Source organism: Homalodisca vitripennis, chromosome 6, assembly GCF_021130785.1.
Source record: "Homalodisca vitripennis isolate AUS2020 chromosome 6, UT_GWSS_2.1, whole genome shotgun sequence".
In the NCBI taxonomy this organism is placed as follows: domain Eukaryota; kingdom Metazoa; phylum Arthropoda; class Insecta; order Hemiptera; family Cicadellidae; genus Homalodisca; species Homalodisca vitripennis.
Window position 1 is genome coordinate 112,384,066 of NC_060212.1, and position 25,571 is coordinate 112,409,636.

Below are 25,571 nucleotides of genomic sequence, written 5' to 3' on the forward strand. Positions count from 1 at the left end.
ACTAAATGGACGACGCCCATCTTTGGTTACAGATGAACTGGTTCACACATTTGAAGAGAAACTTACGGAAATTCAGAAGGTTAATTAGTGCTCTTGCTATGCAATTTCCACAAATCTCATAATCACTAATTCTTGAAATTGTTACTAAACAAATTTAAATTTCATGAACTTTGCTCACGTTGGGTAACCAAAATTTTTACTGAACAACACAAAAAATAACAACTGGGTAGTGCACTTCAGTTTTTGACACGCTACGATGAAGACGGCAATGATTTTCTTTCTCTGATAGTTACGGGGATAAACTTGGCTATCTTATGACACCCCTGAAACTCAACGGTAATCGATGAAATGGATGCACACTTTGTCCTAAGCGAAAGTTAAGTCCAAGCAAATCTTGACACCTCAAAAAGGCATGTGCATCTGCTTTTGGGACAGAAAAGGCATTTTGCTGATGAGACTTTTTACCACGAGACCAAACAATCAATGCAGATTTTTACTGCAAGACCCTTAAGAAATTATGCCAAGCAATACAGAACAATTCCGGAGGATTACTGACAAAAGGTGTTGTTTTTTTTTTTTTTTTTTTCAAAAGAAAATTTGTCCAATAAAAGAACTACATGCAAAATGGAACTTGGATTTATTGTAAGTGATTGTATTCATGAATGGAAATGTTTTTATCAAGGAATATTGCCAAATTGGGTGCAGGGGACAAACAAATGGTAATGTTTTCTTTAAACAAATTGAGTAAAAGAATAACAAATGATGAGGTCTTGTGAAGAAATGTATGAGAAGAGATGAGACGAGTTCCCAAGCTGCTGGTATTGTTAATCATAATTAAACTACAGAATTTCTATAATTTAGGCAAATTGCCTGCAGATGCGATCTCTTGCATGTTAACACTAAATATGCATTATCGTATGACAGCAACTGTGAGGGATTATACTAGTTATTCTGGAACTCTTGCACAAAACATCGACTACAAAAAAGCTGTCACATATGTCCTGCGAACGTTCACAGGAATCCATATATAGAATGCCATACTCAAAGAGTTTTGTAAGTATAAAATATATGTGTACTAAAGTAAGTTCTGATTTATTAAAAGAAAGAAAGACACCCAAAGAAACAAAACACATTATTACAAAGCATTCACGATTTTCATTCATAGCAAGATGTAACACCTGAGTTTTTGTATGTCTACTGTATAAAAAGTGCAATGGACATGCATTACGAACCATCACATTTACTAATTTAGTGTACTTTGTGTAGAAGAATCATATATCATTAGCAGGTGGGATTTATAAATGTTCTGTGTATGATAAACATGGGCAGCATAGCATCTGTGGTAGTTATTACGTTATATTGGTGAAATCACCAAGGAGTCAAGTCAGTACTACTATTGTGCTGCAATCTCAATGTTGCTACATTGGGCAATGGTAACTTCCAGTGTTTTTGCCTTTAAAAGGGAGAATGCTGTAGTTTGAAAAAAAAACAGAGTGTACTTTGTAGAAGTACCTTAAAATTCTTGTATATTCTATAATGTAGGTGTTAAATTTACTATTATAAATGTAATTTTTTATCTTTTTAAGTTTGAACTAATCTTATACAATTTGGAGACGCATGTTAGATTTTGTTTCAGGATACTTTTTAACTTAGGATGTCTTATAAAAAATTCAGTTGGAAGAATTCTATAAATCACTTAAATTAAAATTATCTGTAATTCATTTTATTTTCTCTGTCGCCCTCAACGAATCCTCTTTTCTCATCTGCAGGCCTCTCTTCTCATCTACAAGCCTCTCTTCTCATCTACAAGTCTCTTCTAATCTGCAAGCATCTCTTCTCATCTGCAAGCCTCTCTTCTCATCTGCAAGCCTCACTTATATCAACCTATCTTCTATATTCTATCTATCTCACCTATCAACCAACTAGCTCTAGATATATCTTTTGGTTTCATTCACTCTATTTTTTTCTTGAATTTTATTTGTTAATCTACATTTTTCCCCACTATATATGTTACCGGACAAACCCGATTTTAGGACAAACTAGTTTGGACTAGGATGTTCTAGTTTTTCCTGACCACACTAGGATAAACTAGTTTGGCCTTATTGATTACAGGCTGAACTGGTTTGGCCTAATAGCGTTAGGATAAACTAGTTCAGCCTGGTAGAATTGTTAGGCCGAACTAGTTTGGCCTGGTAGCGAACGGATAAACTAATGTGGCCGGGTTCAAGGTCAGGCCAAACCCAAGCAGCCGGGTGGTGGGGGTTGCAAGTCTCGACGTGCTCGTCGCATTACATTGTTTGCTCCTACCGCTCACTCTCTCAGTCAGTATCCGCTGTGCGTGGAGTGCGAATATGAGTGCGTCTTAGTTGTTATTTGGTTGTTCGTTGTGCTTTACACCGTGCTTTGGAGTGTGTCGTGTGGGAGTATTAGTGTTAGTGAGCTAAGAGAGTGGTACAAGTAACGTATACTTTAGTAGGTGGGACTATGGAGGAAGATTCTGATAGTGGTGGGCATAGCCAGAAAGAATGGAGAGAAAGATTCATGACTACAGTTTTACAAAGTGAAAACGAGAAATCAACACATTTCAACGTATTGACAAAAGATAAGTACCAACAACTTATAAATGAAGTCGAAACTGCTGCAAACACAGATAAGAAGACCCCGTTGCAGCAGAGACGCCTGAAACGATTTGGTGTAATTGACATCGGAGGAGTAAAAAAATTGGTGGCAGCCGGTGAGAGAAACCAAGACATCAAGTACTATTTGACGGTAGATGAACTGTACGATGTTATCGATGCTGCTCACGGGGCAGTTGGTCATGGTGGCCGTGATAGAATGCTTGCCGAAACGTCAAAAGAAATATGCCAATATTACGAAGGAAGAAATACAGCTTTATCTGTCAATGTGCCAAGTATGTCACATGAAAAAAAAACAAAAAGAAACGAGGTCTGGTCTCAAAACCAATTTTACATTCGGAAATGAATAGTAGGTGCCAAGTTGATCTTATCGATTTTCAGACTCAACCAGATAACCAATTTAAGTTTATAATGGTTTACCAAGATCATTTAACAAAATTTGTTTTGCTTCGTCCATTGCAAAGCAAAAGAGCTGAGGAAGTTTCCTACCAACTGAATGATATCTTTTTAACTTTAGGAGCCCCGTGTATTCTACAGTCTGATAATGGAAGAGAATTTGTTAATAAAGTTATTTCTGAAGTAACACAGTTGTGGCCAGAGTTGAAAATTGTGCATGGTAAACCTCGGCACAGCCAAAGTCAGGGCTCAGTTGAAAGAGCCAATCAAGACATCGAAAACATGCTCGCATCTTGGATGGCTGATAACAAGACAACAAAGTGGTCTGAGGGGTTACGGTATGTACAATTCATGAAGAACAGAGCTTTCCATTCTGGTATTAAGCAATCTCCTTATAAAGCTATGTTCGGCATGGATCCTAGAGTCGGACTTTCTACTTCATCTCTGCCCTCTGAAATTTTCAAAGATATAAACGATGAGGAAGATCTTAAAAAGGTTATAAACAATAACCTAACACCTGCAAGTGAAACAGCTGACGATATCTTAATGGAAGAAGATGAAAATATGGTTCAGACCCATACCTCAACTGAAAATAAAATAAAAAATTCAGGAAAAACCGCTGCTGAAGGTCTAAGAAAGCAAGCAAAAAAAATGAAATCACACAGTGACAAGTCACATCCACCAGCCAATATTGGAGATAACGTCATGATACCCATTCCCGATGTGGACAAGTCTAAAGTTGACCTAAGGAATATCATTGGAGTTGTTATTGATATCACTGATGAGGGGCTGTACAAAATTGGAACGAAACATGGAATTCTTCAAACACTCTATTGCAGGTAGGCATATGTTTAGTTAATTATGTTAACGTTAACGTTATAGTTATAGTTATGTTAACGTTATAGTTTCAAAAATGTTTTTTGAACCTGTGTTTGATCTCACAATTTTACCCTCATCGTCCATAATTTTTACCCGAATTCAATGACTTTTCATTTAAACCAGCCTAAATATAAGTTTACAGTAAATTACAAATGTTAAAAGTTTAAGTTTACTTAATTGTTTATCAAGAATACAATTTGCAGACTTTTTTCAGAACCCAGTTTGACGTGAGTGCCCAAAGATTCTTCACTGAAAATGACGTGAATATGGAGAGCGAGATTTCTTTAAGAACCGCAGCAACAAAACATTCCATTGGTAGCGGTCAAGGATTTCTAAAATGTTCTTGTACAACAAGCTGCAAAACAAATAGGTGCCTTTGCAAAAAGAAAAATGTACTCTGCAATTCTAAATGCCATTCCAGTTTGTCATGTAACAATAAGTAATCAATAAAAACGTTTAGTTTTGTTCCTCAGAATATCGAAATGTGAATAATTCATTACCCTTAAACATTTTATGATACTCTAATATAGTTTACACCCCCACCCCCCCGGCTGCTTGGGTTCTCTCCATTATCAGACTGTAGAATACACGGGGCTCCTAAAGTTAAAAAGATATCATTCAGTTGGTAGGCAACTTCCTCAGCTCTTTTGCTTTGCAATGGACGAAGCAAAACAAATTTTGTTAAATGATCTTGGTAAACCATTATAAACTTAAATTGGTTATCTGGTTGAGTCTGAAAATCGATAAGATCAACTTGGCACCTACTATTCATTTCCGAATGTAAAATTGGTTTTGAGACCAGACCTCGTTTCTTTTTGTTTTTTTTCATGTGACATACTTGGCACATTGACAGATAAAGCTGTATTTCTTCCTTCGTAATATTGGCATATTTCTTTGACGTTTCGGCAAGCATTCTATCACGACCACCGTGACCAACTGCCCCGTGAGCAGCATCGATAACATCGTACAGTTCATCTACCGTCAAATAGTACTTGATGTCTTGGTTTCTCTCACCGGCTGCCACCAATTTTTTTACTCCTCCGATGTCAATTACACCAAATTGTTTCAGGCGTCTCTGCTGCAACGGGGTCTTCTTATCTGTGTTTGCAGCAGTTTCGACTTCATTTATAAGTTGTTGGTACTTATCTTTTGTCAATACGTTGAAATGTGTTGATTTCTCGTTTTCACTTTGTAAAACTGTAGTCATGAATCTTTCTCTCCATTCTTTCTGGCTATGCCCACCACTAACAGAATCTTCCTCCATAGTCCCACCTACTAAAGTATACGTTACTTGTACCACTCTCTTAGCTCACTAACACTAATACTCCCACACGACACACTCCAAAGCACGGTGTAAAGCACAACGAACAACCAAATAACAACTAAGACGCACTCATATTCGCACTCCACGCACAGCGGATACTGACTGAGAGAGTGAGCGGTAGGAGCAACCAATGTAATGCGACGAGCACGTCGAGACTTGCAACCCCCACCACCCAGCTGCTTGGGTTTGGCCTGACCTTGAACCCGGCCACATTAGTTTATCCGTTCGCTACCAGACCAAACTAGTTCGGCCTAACAATTCTACCAGGCTGAACTAGTTTATCCTAACGCTATTAGGCCAAACCAGTTCAGCCTGTAATCAATAAGGCCAAACTAGTTTATCCTAGTGTGGTCAGGAAAAACTAGAACATCCTAGTCCAAACTAGTTTGTCCTAAAATCGGGTTTGTCCGGTAACATATATATATATATACGACCAATAAAATTATATTAACCATGTCAAGTAATAACTTGTTTAAGTTACTTTTTACACTAATATTCTCTTTTAGACCTAGAAGAGATCAGAAGAGATATCCAATCTCGACTGTGGTTCTCCTACCGGAAGGGCTTTGTGCAGATCGGGGATTCTGGCTTGACGTCTGACAAGGGTTGGGGCTGTATGTTGCGTTGCGGCCAGATGCTCATCGGCCAGGCTCTGCTCTTCCTACACCTCGGTAACTATGTAACAAATGCTCTACATTTATCCTAACACTGGCTTGATACATACTAACTCTAGTCACAACTGATTGTTGTTGAAATCTTTTACTTCACTCTTCAAATTCTCCAATACTTTTGTTTCAATAATGGAATGATATATTTGTCTGCTAATTAATTGTTTTAAATTATTGAAGTAGTATAAAAATTTGTTAATATTTGCAAATTATTTATTAGATTGTGCTGAATACTATCATATAGTCAGAGTGTTTAAAAATGCTGGACTTCCGTACACGTGTGTCATGGATGAGATGGGAATGTAGGAATACTGTCAAAAACTGGCGGATGTTTTTGTCTTTATGCAGTATATTTTTTTTAATATATATTTAAAAAAATGTGTGCTAAATGCTAAGTAATAAGTGCTATATATATATATATGTGATAATTTTTTTTTCTAAGTTTCATTCCGTGTAACTTTCACATGAATTTGAGATAGTAAAGTACTGTAAATGTACGAAATATACACAGTTTTGCAGTGAACAAAAAGATATAACATTTATAGATTTATTTACAACACAAAAACATTTTTTTAATAAAAATGTAAAGTATGTATAACTTTTTTGCCATTGCGTATCTATATTGGTGTTTGATGAATTCTTTGGGCAAGAGGAATATCAGATAATGATGAATTGTTTTCACTGTTACTATAAAGTTTCACAACCCATCTCACATTCCACCGGTTTATAATCATCTATCTAGACTACCTGACTACAAATCTGACAAAAAAATATCATCATACACTTCATTTGCCGATACATCACTTTCATCACCAGAACTAATATCTTCATCATCTAATAGTTTACGTATATAATTTGAACAACCAGATTCGCCCATTTCAAAACATAACAATCAATTATAAATAACTAGCCTACATAATAACCTAGTATTTATTTCCCTTGATTTTGATTGATTGATTGATTGATTAGTAACACTAGCAACAAAGATCGTCAAAGCTGTGCAGCGCGTCACCAGCTGCATAGTCCGTCAGGTGTATGCCGTGCGGCATTGGGATGGATATCAGCTAACAATTAATATTACGAATATAAACTATATATAATGAATTGGTATTTATGAGTAGAGGATTCAATGAGTGCAAGTTATTTCTTTATCAGGCTATGCCGTCTTTACCAGTTCACAAGCGGTATTAATGAACGTCTGTGCCGTCGGTCATCAGTTGGAGGGTTAACATTGGTTGTTTCAATTATACACAATGTTATATCTATTATTACAAGTAAAATTACAAAGTTACAACATGATGTTTAGTTTTACACAGTATTGAGTAAGAACAATAACTATTCTATAGTGTGACAGTACACAAGTTGTGTTGCGCAGGGCGAGACTGGAGGTGGAATGCTCAGTGTCGGGACCGAACGTACCTCCGTATCTTGCGCATGTTCGAGGATCGGCGAACAGCTCCATACTCCATCCACCAAATAGCACTTATGGGTGCGTCCGAGGGCAAGCAGGTTGGCGAGTGGTTCGGGCCCAACACTGTAGCACAAGTACTCAGGCAAGTCCTAGCTCATCGTAGAATAAATATGTTCATAAATATATTACAGATCTGTAACACACTGGCTCCTTAACGCATTCACTGCTGGCCATATTTTAAGCCAATTTTATAGAGTGCTGCTTCTTTTTCTCATTGAAGAAAAACTTTATAATTTAGCATCTATTAATCACATATTTGTGAGACTTGCTTTATTTTGTAGCTTGATTCAGCCTTTTTATGGACAAATTAATAAAAAAAACATTTTACTCAGGCTTGTAAAATGTAACAGAGATAAATAATGTGCTTTTTTACAATATTTCAAAATGTTTCCCGAAAAACACTCTGTATAATAATGTATTTTTAACACTTTCTACATAGTTTTTATAACAATAGATATAAATTTAATTTAAAAAATTAAAACATTTTATCAATTTCATTACTTCTTGTCCAATTAAAAGTACTGGGAAATAAGGGTGAGACGCCTAAGCTTAGTCTGCATGTACCAAGTTTAGGTCTATCTTCAAAAGCTTCTCCTCAGAAGCTGAAAATAAACGATTAATTGTAAAAACAATAAAAGGAAGGAATATAAATTCATTCACAGTTACTGTTATTGTGAACTAACATAATTTTTTAAACAACTTATAAACATTGATCAACTTACTTTCATCTTAACCCTTTCCGGGCCAGGCGGCAATATATTGCCGCCATAGATCGCGTCTGAAAAGTGCCAGGTTGCAAAATATTGCCGTTGGTGACATACGCGAAAAGAGCCAGGCGGCAATATATAGTCTCCTTGATATTCGTCGTTTTCTTAAATAAATACGACGTCAAATGATTAAAGTTTTATGTTTTTTTATTCCCTGGTATATTTGTAGATAATTAATATGAATATCATTTTTATTTTGGTGGTCTATGCATTTTTATTTCGTAATTGTCACGTGACATTATCAGCTGACTCGATCTTTTGTTGTTAATTCTTTATGCTTTAGTGTAATCGTACTATTGTATGCTGGATTCTTCTTCATTATTTTATTTTGTGGTTGTAAATATTAGTAGTGTTAGTAGTTACATACTTAGCTATTGTGTGTAGTAGTTACAATGACTGACAATTTGCGATCTCACGGGAGTGAAATTGTAAGTAGCATATTTTTAAATAAAAAAAGTGTAAATAAATTTCAAATAAAATTGTGTAAATATTTCTTGGTAAATAGTGTTTTTTAACTGTATTGACACTGTTTATGAATTCTACAATCATCTGTTTACCGGTACATCCATAATGTGAATATTTATTTTAAGTTTCTTGCAATGTAAGAGTCAGTTGCTTTAACATTTATAAAATGTTGCGAAGTACAATTATGCGTATTTATACAAAATGTGTCATACAAAATTTGTTTATAAGAGAAATAACACACAATTTTGTATGGTTGTTCCTTTCTAAATGTACAATATAATAAAATTAATAAAATAAAAGCTTCCCACAGTAAATTATTTTTCCTTTTTTAGTTATTTGCAAAAACAAGCAAACATTTTTTTATGTAATCTATTAAAACATTATTTTTTAAATTTTAAATTACTTAAAACTACATTTATATATTTTTTTCTTGGTAGTATACAGTATATCTATACGAGTAATTTGGTGCAACTTTTAGGTCATTCTCTAATTTTTATGAAAAATTATAAATTTTAATCTAAGAGACTGCAAAATCGCCAATTTTAGCCTGGCACTTTTGACTAGTCACAAGGAGATATGTGATGAGAAAAAAGTTTGCAACATCTCATATTTGGTCCTGGCCCTGAAAGGATTAAAGAATTGGAACTTGTATTGTGAGAGGGAAGTTAAAACATTTTAAAATCTAAATACCCATTCACAAATCATATTCAATTTGACTTGATGTATGTTTTTCAAATTAATTTCTTATTACATAAATCATTATTTTACATATTTTTAAATCCTAAAAACTCAAGTTTTATTAATACAAATGTACTTCTTCATGGATTATAATTATTAATTTTGAACACATTAATTTCTGATGAATGAATTGTTTTTTATGATAAGACAAAAACTATCCTTTTAAATATATTAAATTAGGCAGTAGTGACAATACTAATAGGTTAAGTAGTAAATGGTATACAAAAGAATTGGAAAATATTAGGAAAATAGTAGTTGCGTTGTATGATAAGCTTAAGAACAGTAAGGGTACAGTTCATGAACTACAATGTAAAAATGTGTACACAAGAGCAAAAAATCCGTATAGATCTGAAATTAAAAAAGAGAAAATTATTCAATGAGAAATATATTACGAATTCAAAATATAAATGTAAAGCTGCTTGGAAAATTATTAATACAGAAAAAATCATGAAACTTATATTGAGTCTAGGACTTTTAATAAACTTCTTTACACATTTACCTTTTGATATAATTAATACTCCTGACCAGGAAAATGACAGTAACCTTGCTCTTGAATATTTAGAGAAGTACATAAGAAATAAGGGTGTATTAAAAATGATTTTAAATGGAAAGATATTGAAAGAAATGATGTTTTATATTGTACATCTAAGTTGAGTACCTCAAATAGTGTGGATTATTATGGTTTTTCCAATGCAATTATGAAAGACATCATTGACATAATATTAGAGCCAGTTACTTATTTATTCAACAAGATGCTACACCAAGGAACATTTCCTCAAGCATTATTTTGTATTAAAAATAACAAAAGTAGTGCCAATTTAAAAAAAGGAGATAGGACTAACCCCTATAACTATCTACCAATCTCATTAGTTCCTATTATTAGTAAAATATTTGAATTTTGTATCACTTTTTTGTTGTAAATGATCTTTATTGTCCGCACCAATTTGGTTTTCTCCCACGTTTAAACACAGTAAAAGCAGTTAAAACTGCAATAGAACAGGTTATTCTGAACTTTGAAAACAAAATAATGAAATCTACTACCTTAATTGACTTAAGTAAAGCTTTTCATTGTATTTATCATGACCTGCTTGTAAAAAAACTAAATTTTTATGGCATAAAAAATAATGAATTAAGTTTATTTTCATCATTTTTACAAAATAAAAGGCAGATGCTTTCACAAAATAAAGATGTATCTGGTTTCCAAAATGTTTTACCAGGAGTATCACAAGGCTCAGTACTCAGTTATTTTCTGTTTATAGTAGCGATAAATGATTTTTCATTTAATATACCTTGTAGGTCTGTTCTATATGCAGATGATACAACTATTTTAAATAGCAATAAATATCTGGAAACTTTAATTTTAGAGCAGGAGCAGGCAATGAAAATTTAAATTTTACTCTTGATGGAAACCTATTACGCTATTAGGAATATACATGGATAACCGATTAAATTGGGATGCTCATGTACGTTTTCTTTGTAAAAAATAAGCTAGGGTTACATACCTTATCAGGAATATAAAGTATCAGCAATGAAATGTCAATCACAGTATATTATGCCCTTTTCCATTCCCAGCTCAGGTATGGAGTAACACTTTGGGGAAACAGTACTAGTGCTAAAACTGCTTTCATTTGGCAAAAGAAAGTAATTAGAATTATTGCAAATGTTGGCAATAGAGTTTCTTGTGTCCCAATGTTAAAAAAAATTAGAATAATGACCCTTCCATCCCTGTATATTTATTGTATTTTACTTAGTATCAAAGAACAATTAGACAGTTTTATTAGTAGACAAGAAATACACTCCTACTGTACAAGAAAAAAATATATGCTTGAATAGATGAATGTTTGATTGGAGAAAACCAAAGGCACTTTTATCTATAAGAAGATTAAACTGTTTAATAAACTTCCTTAAAAAGCATGGCATGTGTCTATTAGTAGATTTTAAAATGTTGTGAGTAATTGGCTTGTCGATAACACATTTTATTCTTTAAATTACTACTGAACCTGTGATATTAGTGCTTTAATTTTTTAATATTTATGATTTTGTTAATAGTTATATCTCTTGTTATTTATTTATTGTTACTTTTTATTTTTATTATTGATTTTATTTACTATTTAATTTATTCCGTATATAATGTTTTAGATATGTTTTATATATTATATGTGTATTATATATATATATATATATATATATATATATATATATATATATATATATATATATAAAACACTAGATGCTGCTAACACTATATTATTTACTTTTATTTTTTTTAATGAGCAAATTGTGGCGTTATTCACATTTACCATGTACATATAAAATTTACTTTGCCTTACTGTCTAATCATTACACTTGTACTATGGGATTTTAAAAGTGTGATGGGACTAGAGCATTTAGATATAAGAAAAAGTTACGTTGTCCATTGCATTGTCAAGTGCTTAAAGACAATAAAGATTTCTTGATTCTAAAAAAAGATATTTATGTATTTGAAGTGATGTTTGATGACTACTCAGTTGTGCTTAGAATACTCTCAAATTTATTTTTTGTACCTATTGTTTTAAACGCCCTTTAGTAGAATTATGTTTTAAATCAAACGCATTTCTATTTCAGTTTATAAATTTATATTTTAATGAACTCTGTAGTTTACCACTCAATGTGAAAACATGTGTATAAAATGAAGTAAAACCCCCAAATAAATGCTGTCACATTGGCAAAATGTAACTGTGTTAGGAGCTAAATTTTGACTGAATAACAAGAAATTCAAGCTAACAATAAAAATCCATTTGAACTGACACATAGTTAAACTTTTATGAATAGTAATTAGATCTAATGTCTTTCCTTTCGATGAAGGTAAAGGAAATATACATTGTCCATTTGTTGGTATATTTCATACGTAATGGACAAACAATCTTCCTTCGTACTATTTGTTTTTTAATCACTGTTAGCTAGGTTAGTTTTGTTTCATTGGTTTTGTTTTGTTTTTCAGAAAACTCTCCGTGTACGATGAATGGAGTTCAGTCGCATTTCACGTAGCCCTAGACAACACGATAGTCATCAACGATGTTCGTAAGTAGAATTTTCTCAGTTTTGCATGTTTTTTTAGTGCAAAAAGATGAATTATTAGTAAGCTGAGCATTACATCCATGAGAATTCACTTCTGGCTAGATATAAAGGAGACCAGCTTTTCCTTAAAAAAATAAACTACATCTCATAAACTGTATTGTTCTCTCACTATCAAGTAATGTAATATATATTAAATAGAATAATTATAGCCAATATTTAAAATAACAAATTTTTAAAATCATAAACAGTATGAAAAACACAGAATGAGATGTCAATACTGATGAATGTATAATTGACTTATACATCGCTTATTCAATCGTATGAGCCTTGAATTAAAAAATGGAATTAAAACAGTTACTGTTCAAATAATGTTAAGTTGTTTATTCTCTCTTAGGTCAAGAAGCTGAGTTATTTTCATTGCACTTAGGCTTAAAAGGATCTCTTCGCACTTGTTTCCCGAATAACAGGACATTCAGGATGGGTAAAGTTGGGGGTATGAGCCACCTCCTGTCGAGGTACGTTAGAAAAGATTATGGGCACTAATTTTAGTCGTGTCACCTTGAAATACAGCTTTGTATGATCCTCTCCAGTGTAAGTGGGCAGGAGCGGCATGCCCTTATGTCCAGGCTAGTAAATACCTTTGACACTTAGAGAGCTCCTGTACCGCAGACGAAAATTCTCACAAGCGCATTTCATAATGGCTGCAACCTCGGTGTGAATCCTTTGGGGTTGTCTCGAAATGGGTTCGTGCTGAACGTGAGAGAAGGTGGAGGTTGCATCCGGGTATGAGAATGAGCAGAATGGTACTATAGTCGCCTTCCTCCACGGTGGCATCTGACCTTCTCTCACTGAGGAGATTGATGACTTCTCAGGTTATAGGTTTGGTTACCTGAGGAAGCATCTTCACAGAGTCGGTATCCTTCAGGAGGATCCGCTCTGTAGAATGTGTGATGAGCAGAAGGAAACTGCTGAACACCTGCTCTTTGATTGCCCTGTAATAACAAGGGAGCTGTATCCCATCTTTGGTAGTTTTGGACAAGGGTGGTGAATTTCCCCAGGAGGACCTGATAGGTTGTTTTCAGCGGTTTGAGTGCATGGCAATAGGCCGACCCATAGGAGACGAAGAAGAAGAGAGCCCCACCAACTCCAACAGTAATCCTTCACAATGGACTAGACCAGTCGATCTACCCTTCCACCCCAATATCTCAACATTTGCAGATAGTGATGTGCCACTCATGGACATGGCACAGATCAGTGTTCCATGAGGATAGGCAGAATATGTGCACTCAATCATCAATGGATTTAAAGCTAACTCACTGTGTGTTTTGCAGGACGTTTGTGCACAGAAGCTCCAAGGCCCGGAGAGCTGAGGAGAAGAGTCCGACACTGGAAACCTCTAGTTCTGGTCATTCCACTTAGACTTGGTATCACAGATATCAATCCTGTCTACGTCCAGGCTATCAAGGTAGGACTGTCAGGGTGGATCCCTGTATGCATTTTTTTGTAGTTTTTATGTAATATAATCAAAAATCACTGATTTTTGTTATTTTGTTGATTTTGAAGTCACTGTGCATATACTAGTGATATGTGTAAGTCAAATCTTAGATCTACCATATATTCTATAAAGATTTGGATTCAAGAAGCAGTATCTGAGGTTCAGCAGTCAAATCTGGCGAGATTCATTTTATTAGATATCATCTGATTGACATTACGAAAATACCAATCGCTAATACGTATTTTTATTGTACTTTATGTATAAAGACCTATAGATAGAGAACCTAATTAATAAATTATTGTAGTGTTGTTAGCAGTATTCTTCTTGCAGTTTGTATTTTCTATATTTACATATGAATATAATATAATATGAATATAACTACCTTGTGTATGGACGTGCGAATCTGCTGCATCTATTTACGAACAATAGCTGATAGTTAGTATTGCGAAAACATGTTTTGGTTATACTTTGTGGGTATACATAAACAAAATTAGCAAATTATCCTTGTTTTCAAGATAATATTTTGCTTACAGTTCCTATTTTCTGTATTTATATGTACGTTGTAGCACTTCCACTACGTTCATGTACGTACATCAGCTGCTTGGCAGCAAACATACAATTGTTAATTTTTCATACCTACCAATTTTTGAGTTGCAGTAAAGTAATCTTCTGATTTTGTAAGGGTAAACCTGCTGTTTATATCCTTTTTCAAGGGGTTCTTTTAACATCAATAGCATTTATTGATTAGATAAGAAGTGTTTTAAAGTAAATTGTCTAAACCTATTTGCAAATTTGTATTGACCTCTCCTAAAATGGAACCTAAAACTTCCCAGTAAGAGAGCCCTAGGGTGCATTGAGTCTTGTTGAGAGGTGAAATAAAAAATATCAGTTCTCTCTTTTTGGTTACATCTTTATTTTCGTGTAAAAAAGTGCTGACTTTTCTTATAAAAATTGAAGTCATCATATATTGTGTGTTTCAAATGATCTAAGTTATAATTTTTAAGATTTCAGTAGGTCTTTTTAGAGATATATATATAAAAGGTATCTACTGAAATCTTAAAAATTATAACTTAGATAATTATATATAATAATATATATACATACACACACCTACAATCCGGGAGCGCCAAACATGTCTTAGTTGAGAGTTATCAGTTGTTTGTTGCTCCTGGCTTCTACAGGAGTATCTTTAAAATGGTTGAGCTCACTTATGCATTAACGGATTTCATTGAAATAAGTACCGTTGGAATTGTAATAACATTGTCCAAATAGTTGGTACCTTGTAAATTTTTTTAACTAATATAATACAGCTGATGCCTATCAGAAGGCAAAATGTTTGCTGCTTCTGGCTTGTGCAAACGTACCTTTAAAAGTGGTTGAGCTCACTTATGCCTTTACGGATTCCATTGAAACTAGCACCGTTGGAATTGCAATAAAATTCTGTAAATAACTTTTGTCTATTACATTTTTTTATAACAATAATAGTTTTTTTGTTATTGGACTTTAAAACTTTTCAACAGACACCATTTTGTTAATATTAAAGAAAGTAACACAATTATTATTTTTATTTTCCTTTTACCTATTCAAACCTATGTGCCAAATTTGATTTCCTTAGCTTTACTAGTTTTGGAGATAATAATTTGTTAATACAAAATACAAAATAGTGGCTAAACAAAGCGGAAATTGGAAAACATTTATTCTCCATTTTTAGCTTAGAATCAAATACAGAATTTGAAAATACAAAGCCAGCCCAATCTGTTTGTTACACCCTGTATATATAGCCTATATAAAATTTCAAATAACTTACAATAAACAGCTTAAAAAATACATTTTTATTAATCAAATCACGGTATCTACAGCCTTTTATATGTCCATGTTTCAGGCTAGTTTCACATTCAAGCAGTCCCTAGGTCTGATAGGAGGCAAGCCAAACCATGCCCTGTACTTCATTGGTTGTGTTGGTAAGTTGATTTTTAGTTTATCACTGTTGAATTGTAAAACTTTCAATGGTTTTTTACAGTCAAATTGTTGCCCTTTAATGCTGAAGAAGAACTGATATTACATGCAACCACTATTCGGTACCAAACTGCACACCTAATTTGTTCAATTACATTCAGAATTGTGAGCAATCATCGGGTCAACTTCAATTTTTTAGTATAACCAGAGAGTCGTAAGAAAGATAGAAAATTAATTGGTGGAAAACGATTATTGACGTTACTGAGTGGTAAGTGGGCCCATTGTCACCGAATAACTTCTATCAATTCCAACCTGAATAGGGGTTGAGGTGCTCATGTGATTTGAGCTTGATTTTTATCTTAAGGGATGTATTTAGTTTTTTGTTAGAAGTGTGAGATAGCGCTGAAGATGCTACTGAAACCCACACTTATGGCCAGGGGCATTTGCAATCGATACTTTTCAGTGATCACAGACCACGTTGAATGCTTTGGCAGAAGAAAGTACTGATTACAAATGCCCTTTCCTTTAGTGTGGGCTTCGACACTATCCCGCACTGGTGGCGTAAACATCACTTGAGATTGTACTTGAATTCTAGCATAGACCATTTTATAGTATTAGAAAATAGTGACTGCAGCTGGGGTCCAGGTAGTTTTATACCAGGAATGATTGTTGGGAGATACAAGGATCGGAAGAGAAATGGCTTGGTTGACTGGCTTAGTTTACTGTGGAGGATGATTGTTGAGAGATACAAAGCTTGAGGGAAGAAGAGCTTGGTTGAATGGCTTAGTTCACTGTGGAGGATGATTGTTGGGAGATACAAGGATCGGAAGAGAAATGGCTTGGTTGACTGGCTTAGTTTACTATGGAGGATGATTGTTGAGAGATACAAAGATTGAGGGAAGAAGAGCTTGGTTGAATGGCTTAGTTCACTGTGGAGGATGATTGTTGGGAGATACAAGGATCGGAAGAGAAATGGCTTGGTTGACTGGCTTAGTTTACTATGGAGGATGATTGTTGAGAGATACAAAGATTGAGGGAAGAAGAGCTTGGTTGAATGGCTTAGTTCACTGTGGAGGATGATTGTTGGGAGATACAAGGAGAGGAAGAGATACAAAGATGAGGGAAGAAGAGCTTGGTTGAATGGCTTAGTTCACTGTGGAGGATGATTGTTGGGAGATACAAGGATCGGAAGAGAAATAGCTTGGTTGACTGGCTTAGTTTGCCAGAGATACAAGGTTCGGGGGAGGAAGACAATGATGTCATATTACTGGATCCTCACACAACCCAGAGTATAGAGTAGTAGGTGGTGGTAGTTGTATAAGTACGTGTTGCAGGCAATGATGTCATATTGACCCTAGATCCTCACACAACCCAGAGTATAGAGTAGTAGGTGGTGGTAGTTGTATAAGTACGTGTTGCAGGCAATGATGTCATATTGACCCTAGATCCTTACACAACCCAGAGTATAGAGTAGTAGGTGGTGGTAGTTGTATAAGTACGTGTTGCAGGCAATGATGTCATATTGACCCTAGATCCTTACACAACCCAGAGTATAGAGTAGTAGGTGGTGGTAGTTGTATAAGTACGTGTTGCAGGCAATGATGTCATATTGACCCTAGATCCTTACACAACCCAGAGTATAGAGTAGTAGGTGGTGGTAGTTGTATAAGTACGTGTTGCAGGCAATGATGTCATATTGACCCTAGATCCTTACACAACCCAGAGTATAGAGTAGTAGGTGGTGGTAGTTGTATAAGTACGTGTTGCAGGCAATGATGTCATATTGACCCTAGATCCTCACACAACCCAGAGTATAGAGTAGTAGGTGGTGGTAGTTGTATAAGTACGTGTTGCAGGCAATGATGTCATATTGACCCTAGATCCTTACACAACCCAGAGTATAGAGTAGTAGGTGGTGGTAGTTGTATAAGTACGTGTTGCAGGCAATGATGTCATATTGACCCTAGATCCTTACACAACCCAGAGTATAGAGTAGTAGGTGGTGGTAGTTGTATAAGTACGTGTTGCAGGCAATGATGTCATATTGACCCTAGATCCTCACACAACCCAGAGTATAGAGTAGTAGGTGGTGGTAGTTGTATAAGTACGTGTTGCAGGCAATGATGTCATATTGACCCTAGATCCTCACACAACCCAGAGTATAGAGTAGTAGGTGGTGGTAGTTGTATAAGTACGTGTTGCAGGCAATGATGTCATATTGACCCTAGATCCTCACACAACCCAGAGTATAGAGTAGTAGGTGGTGGTAGTTGTATAAGTACGTGTTGCAGGCAATGATGTCATATTGACCCTAGATCCTTACACAACCCAGAGTATAGAGTAGTAGGTGGTGGTAGTTGTATAAGTACGTGTTGCAGGCAATGATGTCATATTGACCCTAGATCCTCACACAACCCAGAGTATAGAGTAGTAGGTGGTGGTAGTTGTATAAGTACGTGTTGCAGGCAATGATGTCATATTGACCCTAGATCCTTACACAACCCAGAATATAGGAATTTTGGGTATTTGTAGTTGTACAGGTATGTGTTACAGGCAACGATGTCATATTCCTGGATCCTCACACAACCCAGAGTATAGGAGTGGTGAATGGGAAAGAACATGAGCATGATTCAAAAATGGACTCATCGTACCACTGCAGTCAGGCCAACAGATTACACATATTGAACATGGATCCATCAGTGGCAGTCGTAAGTACTCCATCAGGTCACAACCAACTAATCATAAGTAGAATTCAACAGTCATTACAGTGTTATTGAACTATCTACTACAAGAAACATTACAGTATATGTAAAAAACAGGTAGCGGGAAATCATGGGTATAAGGGTTTTATTAATTTATCCAAATTCATTAAATTAAATTTTGTGTTATGTAAAAAAGACATTAAAGTAATGAGGAAGATAGAGTTTAATTTTATTAAAAGTGGTAAAAGTTGTATAATTCACATTAAAAAATGTAAGCCTTAGAGGGCATTGTAAACCACACTTTAAGAACTTCCGATTCCAAACTGTTATAAATTTATATATATATATATATATATATATATATATATATATATATATGTGTGTGTGTGTGTGATTTAGTTATCTATATACATAAAAATCCAAATTTACTTAAGTTGAAACATGGAATTCATAGCCATAACACGCATAATAAACATTATGCTGAAATTAGAAAATGTTGTTTAAGCAAAACCCTTAACAGTCATGTTGTGGTATCGTTGTTAATGGTTTATAATTTTGTTGAAAGAGAAATTAGCTCATAACTCTTTGACAGATTTAACCCTTAGCGAGCCACAAATAAATAACCAAAACTACTCCTAATAGCCATACACCTTAAAAATAAAAAAAAATCCCACATACCAAAACCAATTTTTTTTTATAATTCCTATAACATAAGAGGTAAAAAAAACTACAAAATATTTTTTTTTCACTCTTTATTGTTAATTTACAGCCAAAAAATGGTAAAATAATAATTTCACTGAAAAAAATTTACTTTTGACGTTCTATGTGTTCATATATAAAATTAACAATAGTTGAACACAATTATTGTAATATTTTACAAAAAACAAGCATATAGTAATTTTTATTTAGAGAAAATATAAAAAATATAGTAAAAATTTATATATATACAAATTAAATAAAAGCAATGAAACTAAAAAAAAAAACTTGACAATAAAGCCCTACATCACGATAATAATACATAAATTACACTGTACATTGATTAAAAATATTGATTAACATCAAAATTGAAAAGATAAATACGCGGATCGAAAATGGAAGGGCGAATAAACATCTTACCTCACGGAAGGCTACAGGCAGACTGGGCGCGCGTCAGTAGTCGTTGGCTCTGCGGGAGACTATGAACATCCGGCCGCCCGCTATTTTGTCGATCGAACAAGAGCCATGACCTTCAAAATAGACACGAACGGGTGTCCCTTGTTTAACAGTTGTTACTAAGTTTGTTACCCAGAAATGCTTTTAAATAATATTAAAAAATAAAAATTGATTTTGCGTCAGTGGACGTCGTTGGCTTTTAGCGCTGGTTTAGGCATGACGTCTAGTAACGTCATTGGCTCGGAAAGGGTTAAAAATAATTTCTATTCCTGGCTGTTGGAGAATATATTTTATAGCTTAGATGAATTTTTCAAAATAAAAAATATGAATTTTTAATGATTATTTTGTTTTGTATTCTGTTACAGTATTTATGACTTTTAACATTTTTGTAGATTTTATTTGTGCAATGTACATTTCAGATTCATAGAATCTATATCAGGTACTTGTAGGTTAAGGTAAATGAAGTAAATAAATTTCTTAGTTAAATAATTTATTTACTTCATTCAATACATACGGTAAACTATACTAGATTCATAACATACATCCGGCATTCTGACCTTCAACACCGACACCGGATCTTCTACACTGTAGGGAAGATAAGGGAAATTTATTTGGATTAGGGAAGACTTAGAATTAAGTTTAGCCTAGTGTGTGAATAAATTAATGAGCAATTGTCACATGTTTAACCTTCTGACTGTCCATTGCCAGAGTTTCTTCTGCAAAACAGAGGCCGAGTTCGAGGGACTGTGCGAGTGTATCCGTGTCCAGATGGTGACACCTGACCGCAAACCGTTGGTGGAGCTGAGAGAAGAACAACGGGAGCACTGGACGCCCCTGGATGACACGGCTGCTGACGCCCTCGGAGCTACCGCATTGTCCTGTGAGTCCCAGAACATGTCTTATATTGTAACTGCCACCATTTTTGTCAAAAATAATTTTTAAATCTCGGTGAGAATTTAGAAATTAACATGTTGACAACAACAGCTTATTTCCGGACTTTTTTATTTGCTGTTGAATTTTTCAATAATAATGGTAAAAACAGTAATTTTTTTAAGTTAAACTTCAAAGTATAACGAGAAATGTATGTAGGCTTTGCAATTTTGTTTAGAATATTTTATTTCAATATGTTTTTTCTGAATACCTCAGTGGTACCTTAAAACTTAATTTACCTTAAAAATTAAGCAATCGTGCGCCCGACAGGGTACACAATAGTCAAAGGTATTTATTTATTTAACCACGGGATCACATTTCACAAACCAGGAATTAACCTAGCTGTGCCCCAAAGTATGTGTTTTTTTCATTTCTATGAATGCCCTTTTGGCCGGCACCCAACCCAGTGTAACTCTGTTCTTCCTTGCCAGTTCTACCAGAACATTCTTGCATTTCGAAACTGCTTTCAAGTCAAGCTAACAGGTATCAAGTGTATTCAGTGTAGCCTGACTATCGGAAAGTATTAATTATTTTGCTCCTTTTGGCCTCATTTGTATGACTCTTCTGGCACGTGATTCGTTTGCCATGACTTCCGTGTTTTCTGGAACACAGAAGACCGTAGCATGTTTTCCCAGAGGCACAGCTAGGTTAACTCCTGGTCCGTAAAGAACAAATCCTGCCCTAAGTAAAATGTTTCAAATAATTATTTGTCAAAATAGTCAAGCTAAATTATTTTTATAGTCACTGAATAATTGGCTGCGTTTTAAAACTCGGGTGCTGGAAAAATTTCTCTTCTGTCTACCTTTTTCCGTGATATTTCCAACAAATTAACCTATTGACTTTAAAATTTGTATGGTGCTTCATTTCTACATGAGGAACGTTCAATAATAGCAACGAGAAAAGTCAGAAAGCGAATTGAGTACAGTCATTAGATGTTTTAACTTTTGATAAAAACACACTTGACATTACTTCGTTGGATTGGTCAGTAAGATTTTTGTTACGTTCTGTCAGTATCCCATTCTACTGTTCTATTTGTATATAGGTAAGATACAGTTCAATAATAGTGAATGTTCTTTAATGGGATTTGTCTGAGCGTTATGAAAGAAAGACCTGAGAAATATAACTCAAGAGTGTTATCTTGAGCGTAAACTTGGAAATTTGGTATATTTTGTTATCACTAAGAGTTTTGACAAAATTCCTCTTCTGTATGTCACTTTTTCTAGATGTCTCGAGAACAAATTTATCTTGGACTTTAAATTTTGTATACAATTTCTAGGCAACTTCATGTTTGATGATGGGCTTGTATCTCCATGGTTTTGGTTGAGCATTTACAAGATATCTCGTGATAGATTTAGACTTTAAATTTTGCATGAAACTTTGTTTCTATATAGACAAGAGTTTGATAATGGGTATGTCCATCCACGGGATTTGGTTGAGTGTCTTTAAAGCCTATGACTCAATAGGCTGTAAAAATGTATTTTCTGTGTAAAAAAGAAGTATAGCAAGCGCAATTATTAAACATTTGACAGGGTGGCCAACCGACCAGGAATAAGCCGGGGATTTTTCTAAGAACCGGAAAATTTTCAAAAATAATTTTTCTGTGTCCAAGAACGTATAAAATCAAGACATAATTTGGCAGCTTTTTGAATCAAGAACTGATTAATAACGAAACAAACATCGTATTTTACACTATGTGGCTTGTGAAATTGTGAATGAAGATCGACATATGTTTGTGACCTACATCTGACGCCGGTTGATCTAAGGTTACCACCACTAGTGTAGTGAGTATATCTTGGTTAGTTCTTTCTACTCCTGTGTTGTGGCAAGCCAAAATACTTAACAATGCATTGGACAGTTAAAATCGGCCGACAGATCGTTTCTGAAATCGGCACTAAACAATTGGGTACGCTTTAACCCATTGCGGATCACTGATGAGCTAGGCTCGTCACGCAGCGGGCCGGGCCTAACGGGCACCCGATGGCGAGCTCAGGTCGCAAAAGCAGTCTGCTTTTAAATTTCCCTCCAAATAGTTCTTTTAATGTTCTGATAGATCAGGCAATCGTCTTCACTTGTCAACTAAGAGTATTTAACAACGGTCTACGTTTAGAGTTTTCAAAAGTTTTATAATATCCTACAGATCGCAGTTGTATGTCGAAGTTGAAAAATCATTCATATGAGTTTTACACTCTGCTTTTTAGCGCTTCTGATTGGGTGTTTTCCTCAGTTGTTATTATAATACTTTTGAGATTAGTGACACAACGAAAAGACGCAGACTTTACATGTTGGCGGGTTTAGTCTAGGACAATGGCCTGGATGTTGTAATCGCTTCGCCCGAGCCGCTTTATTTTGCACTATGATTCAGACATCATCCCTGTCACCTGGAACCTTGCTCGCGTGTTATCGTTCCTACATCACGGATACCCCAGCAGGCCCATGTTCCATCTGAACGAATACCTTGACAGCCGAATTTTATAGTATACGACGAGCGATATGTGTGGTACGCACCATTGCCGTTCGTGCGGCCGCTGACCGTAAATTAAGTTCGTGCCCACGTGCCAAACAATACGATCCGCAATGGGGTTAAGCAGTAATGCGACCAGAGCGGTAGTAAACCGCGATACAAACAGGTTTTTTTGTACTTAAGTATTATTCAGTCCGACAACTAAGTGTGGTCTCCGGACGAGTTGTTGTCCAACTCTTGTTCTTTAGCGAAAGAAGTTTTTTGGAAAGTACGTGTATTAGATAGATAGCACAGGTCTAAAATGTGCAGTGTTATAAACAGGCTTCAGAGTTCGGTTCGTTGAATAATATAATGTTAGACTGTTTGATATGAGGTGCAGCCCAGGTTTTGAGTACACCAGAATGTTAGTTGGATTTATATAAAGCTTAATAAGATACCTTTTGGAGAAGAAAGTAGTAGGTTAGTTACAACAAGGTAACGTCGAGAAGGGGGCGTTTGCGTTCCTGTTGCACAGCAATGACAGAATGAGCTGAGGGTCGTGAGCAGCAAGAGAAACATTTAATGTCTAGAATTGGCAGCGGATAAGCACCATAGTGTGGTACTGCCCTGCCGCTCATGTCTCCTATGGCTTGTGTGTCGAGTGTTCTATATATGTACAACACAAACATTAAACTCCCGTCAGTTCTCCGGCTAACTATTTACCGGAACGACTTCTACACACATGTGGCGATCATTCGGATGATTCGAACTGTTCAAACCAAATAGTCCAACATGCATGAGGATCTTTGTCATGTTGTTTCGTAGTCCTTGACTGTAATCTAACTGACAGACTGCACTGTCTATTCGTGGACAAAAACTATCGGCAGTACTCAAATTACCGATTGGTGAAACATGTTTTTGTACTTCTTTGTGTATAAAAGTATTTAGAAATATATAACAGAATAACGTAATTTATAAATAATATTATAATTAAAGTTCGTGTTTTCCATGTCTATATTTTTCAACGCTAATTTTTAGAACGTGTCTGCTGGTTCTATGCCCGGACTTTAGCTAGCTCTTCAATAGTAAACAGACAATCCCTAATTCTATTTTATCCTAATTGCGTAGTTGTAAATAAATATATTCTATATAAATAAACATCCCTACATTTTTATGTAAATGTAATATATTCTGGAAGCTCATTTTATAACCTACCATTTCTATTACTTAAAAAGGAAAAATGACAAGGAATTTTAAAGATATTTATTTCCCTGAATCTCTGCAAATACCTTGTGAAGTAACGTGGTACTCTTAGGCTTCCCCCTCCCTCACAAAACATAAATTATTAAGTAGAGTTCAGATGAAAGTATTTGGTGTATTTGTTGATTGTACTGAACCGACCTTGTGTACCGGTGAAATCATTGTCTCATACTGAAAGTTCGTCCACCGCTTGACCCCTGACCCGCAATACTGGGCTGCGGTCTGCCCCCACGGTAGCGCTGTGTTGGTATTTATTTGTTATCTTTGTATTTCCGAATTGGATACATGTATTTTCTAAACATCACAGAAAGAAAAGTTATTAGGTATACACAATGTTACATAGACACATCGAAAGACACAGAGAAAAAACTAAGGAGCTTAAAATAGGTGATACTGCAAAGTACATATACTGCTAGAGACAATAAAACGTCATCGTTGCACTTGGCGTAAGGGTTTAATACAGTACTACATTTGTCTATTTGGTTTTAAAATAGACTAGATAATCGGAAACTTTCAACCGGGAAAAAAACCGGGAATTTGAAAAGAGGTTTTGAGTGGCCACCCTGTTTGACCTATCACAATACTTAATAATGCTTTTTTCACTAAAATCAAACACTAATTAATTATTATCACAACATAAACAATATTACAAAACACTGGTTGCGCTTACTTGTGGCTATCAGAACAACACAGTGCAGAATGGGAACACAAATAACAACTGTATAATCAGAGTGTATAAATCAGCGAGTGTTAAAATTCTGAACTTAAATGCACATCTCCGTAAACTTAAGTTCTTCGGCTACTAATTTATGAAAATACTAAAACAAACACGTCTACTAAAAATACAATAATCTATTATCGTACCAGATTTGAGTGTATTCAATTCTTGTATTCAACAAGTAGTGAAATATTTTTTTACTTTATTTTTTAGATGTCTTCCCATCGAGCACATGATACGCTTTACAAAAGTCCGGAATGTACCTGACTGGGTACACAATGGCAGTTATGAAAGATAGTATGTACCCAATGAGGTACACATCATTAGTTAGAAACTCGATTTTGAAGTTTTTTTCTTACAGACACTTAGTTATTGGTTTGTGAATTGTTCTCACCCCAAATATATTTATATGCTAAATTTATTAGCAGATAATCAACATGTTTTACTCCACGACATTGTATTGTGAAAACATATCGCTCGCATTTATGTATGGATTTGCATAAATAATCTCCCATTC

At 34.9% G+C, this 25,571-nt stretch overlaps 1 protein-coding gene across 1 annotated transcript in view; it reads left to right on the forward strand.

Annotated features, from left to right (window-relative positions):
- The window catches only part of LOC124364731 (cysteine protease ATG4B-like), a 47,399-nt gene that overhangs the window by 21,514 nt on the left and 314 nt on the right, over positions 1-25,571 (forward strand). Inside the window, exons 3-9 of the mRNA XM_046820432.1 lie at positions 5,742-5,906; positions 7,279-7,456; positions 12,325-12,404; positions 13,733-13,866; positions 15,779-15,857; positions 18,406-18,560; positions 20,415-20,586. Of these exons, the coding sequence (XP_046676388.1) occupies positions 5,742-5,906; positions 7,279-7,456; positions 12,325-12,404; positions 13,733-13,866; positions 15,779-15,857; positions 18,406-18,560; positions 20,415-20,586 (963 nt within the window). The remainder of the gene's footprint in view (positions 1-5,741; positions 5,907-7,278; positions 7,457-12,324; positions 12,405-13,732; positions 13,867-15,778; positions 15,858-18,405; positions 18,561-20,414; positions 20,587-25,571) is intronic.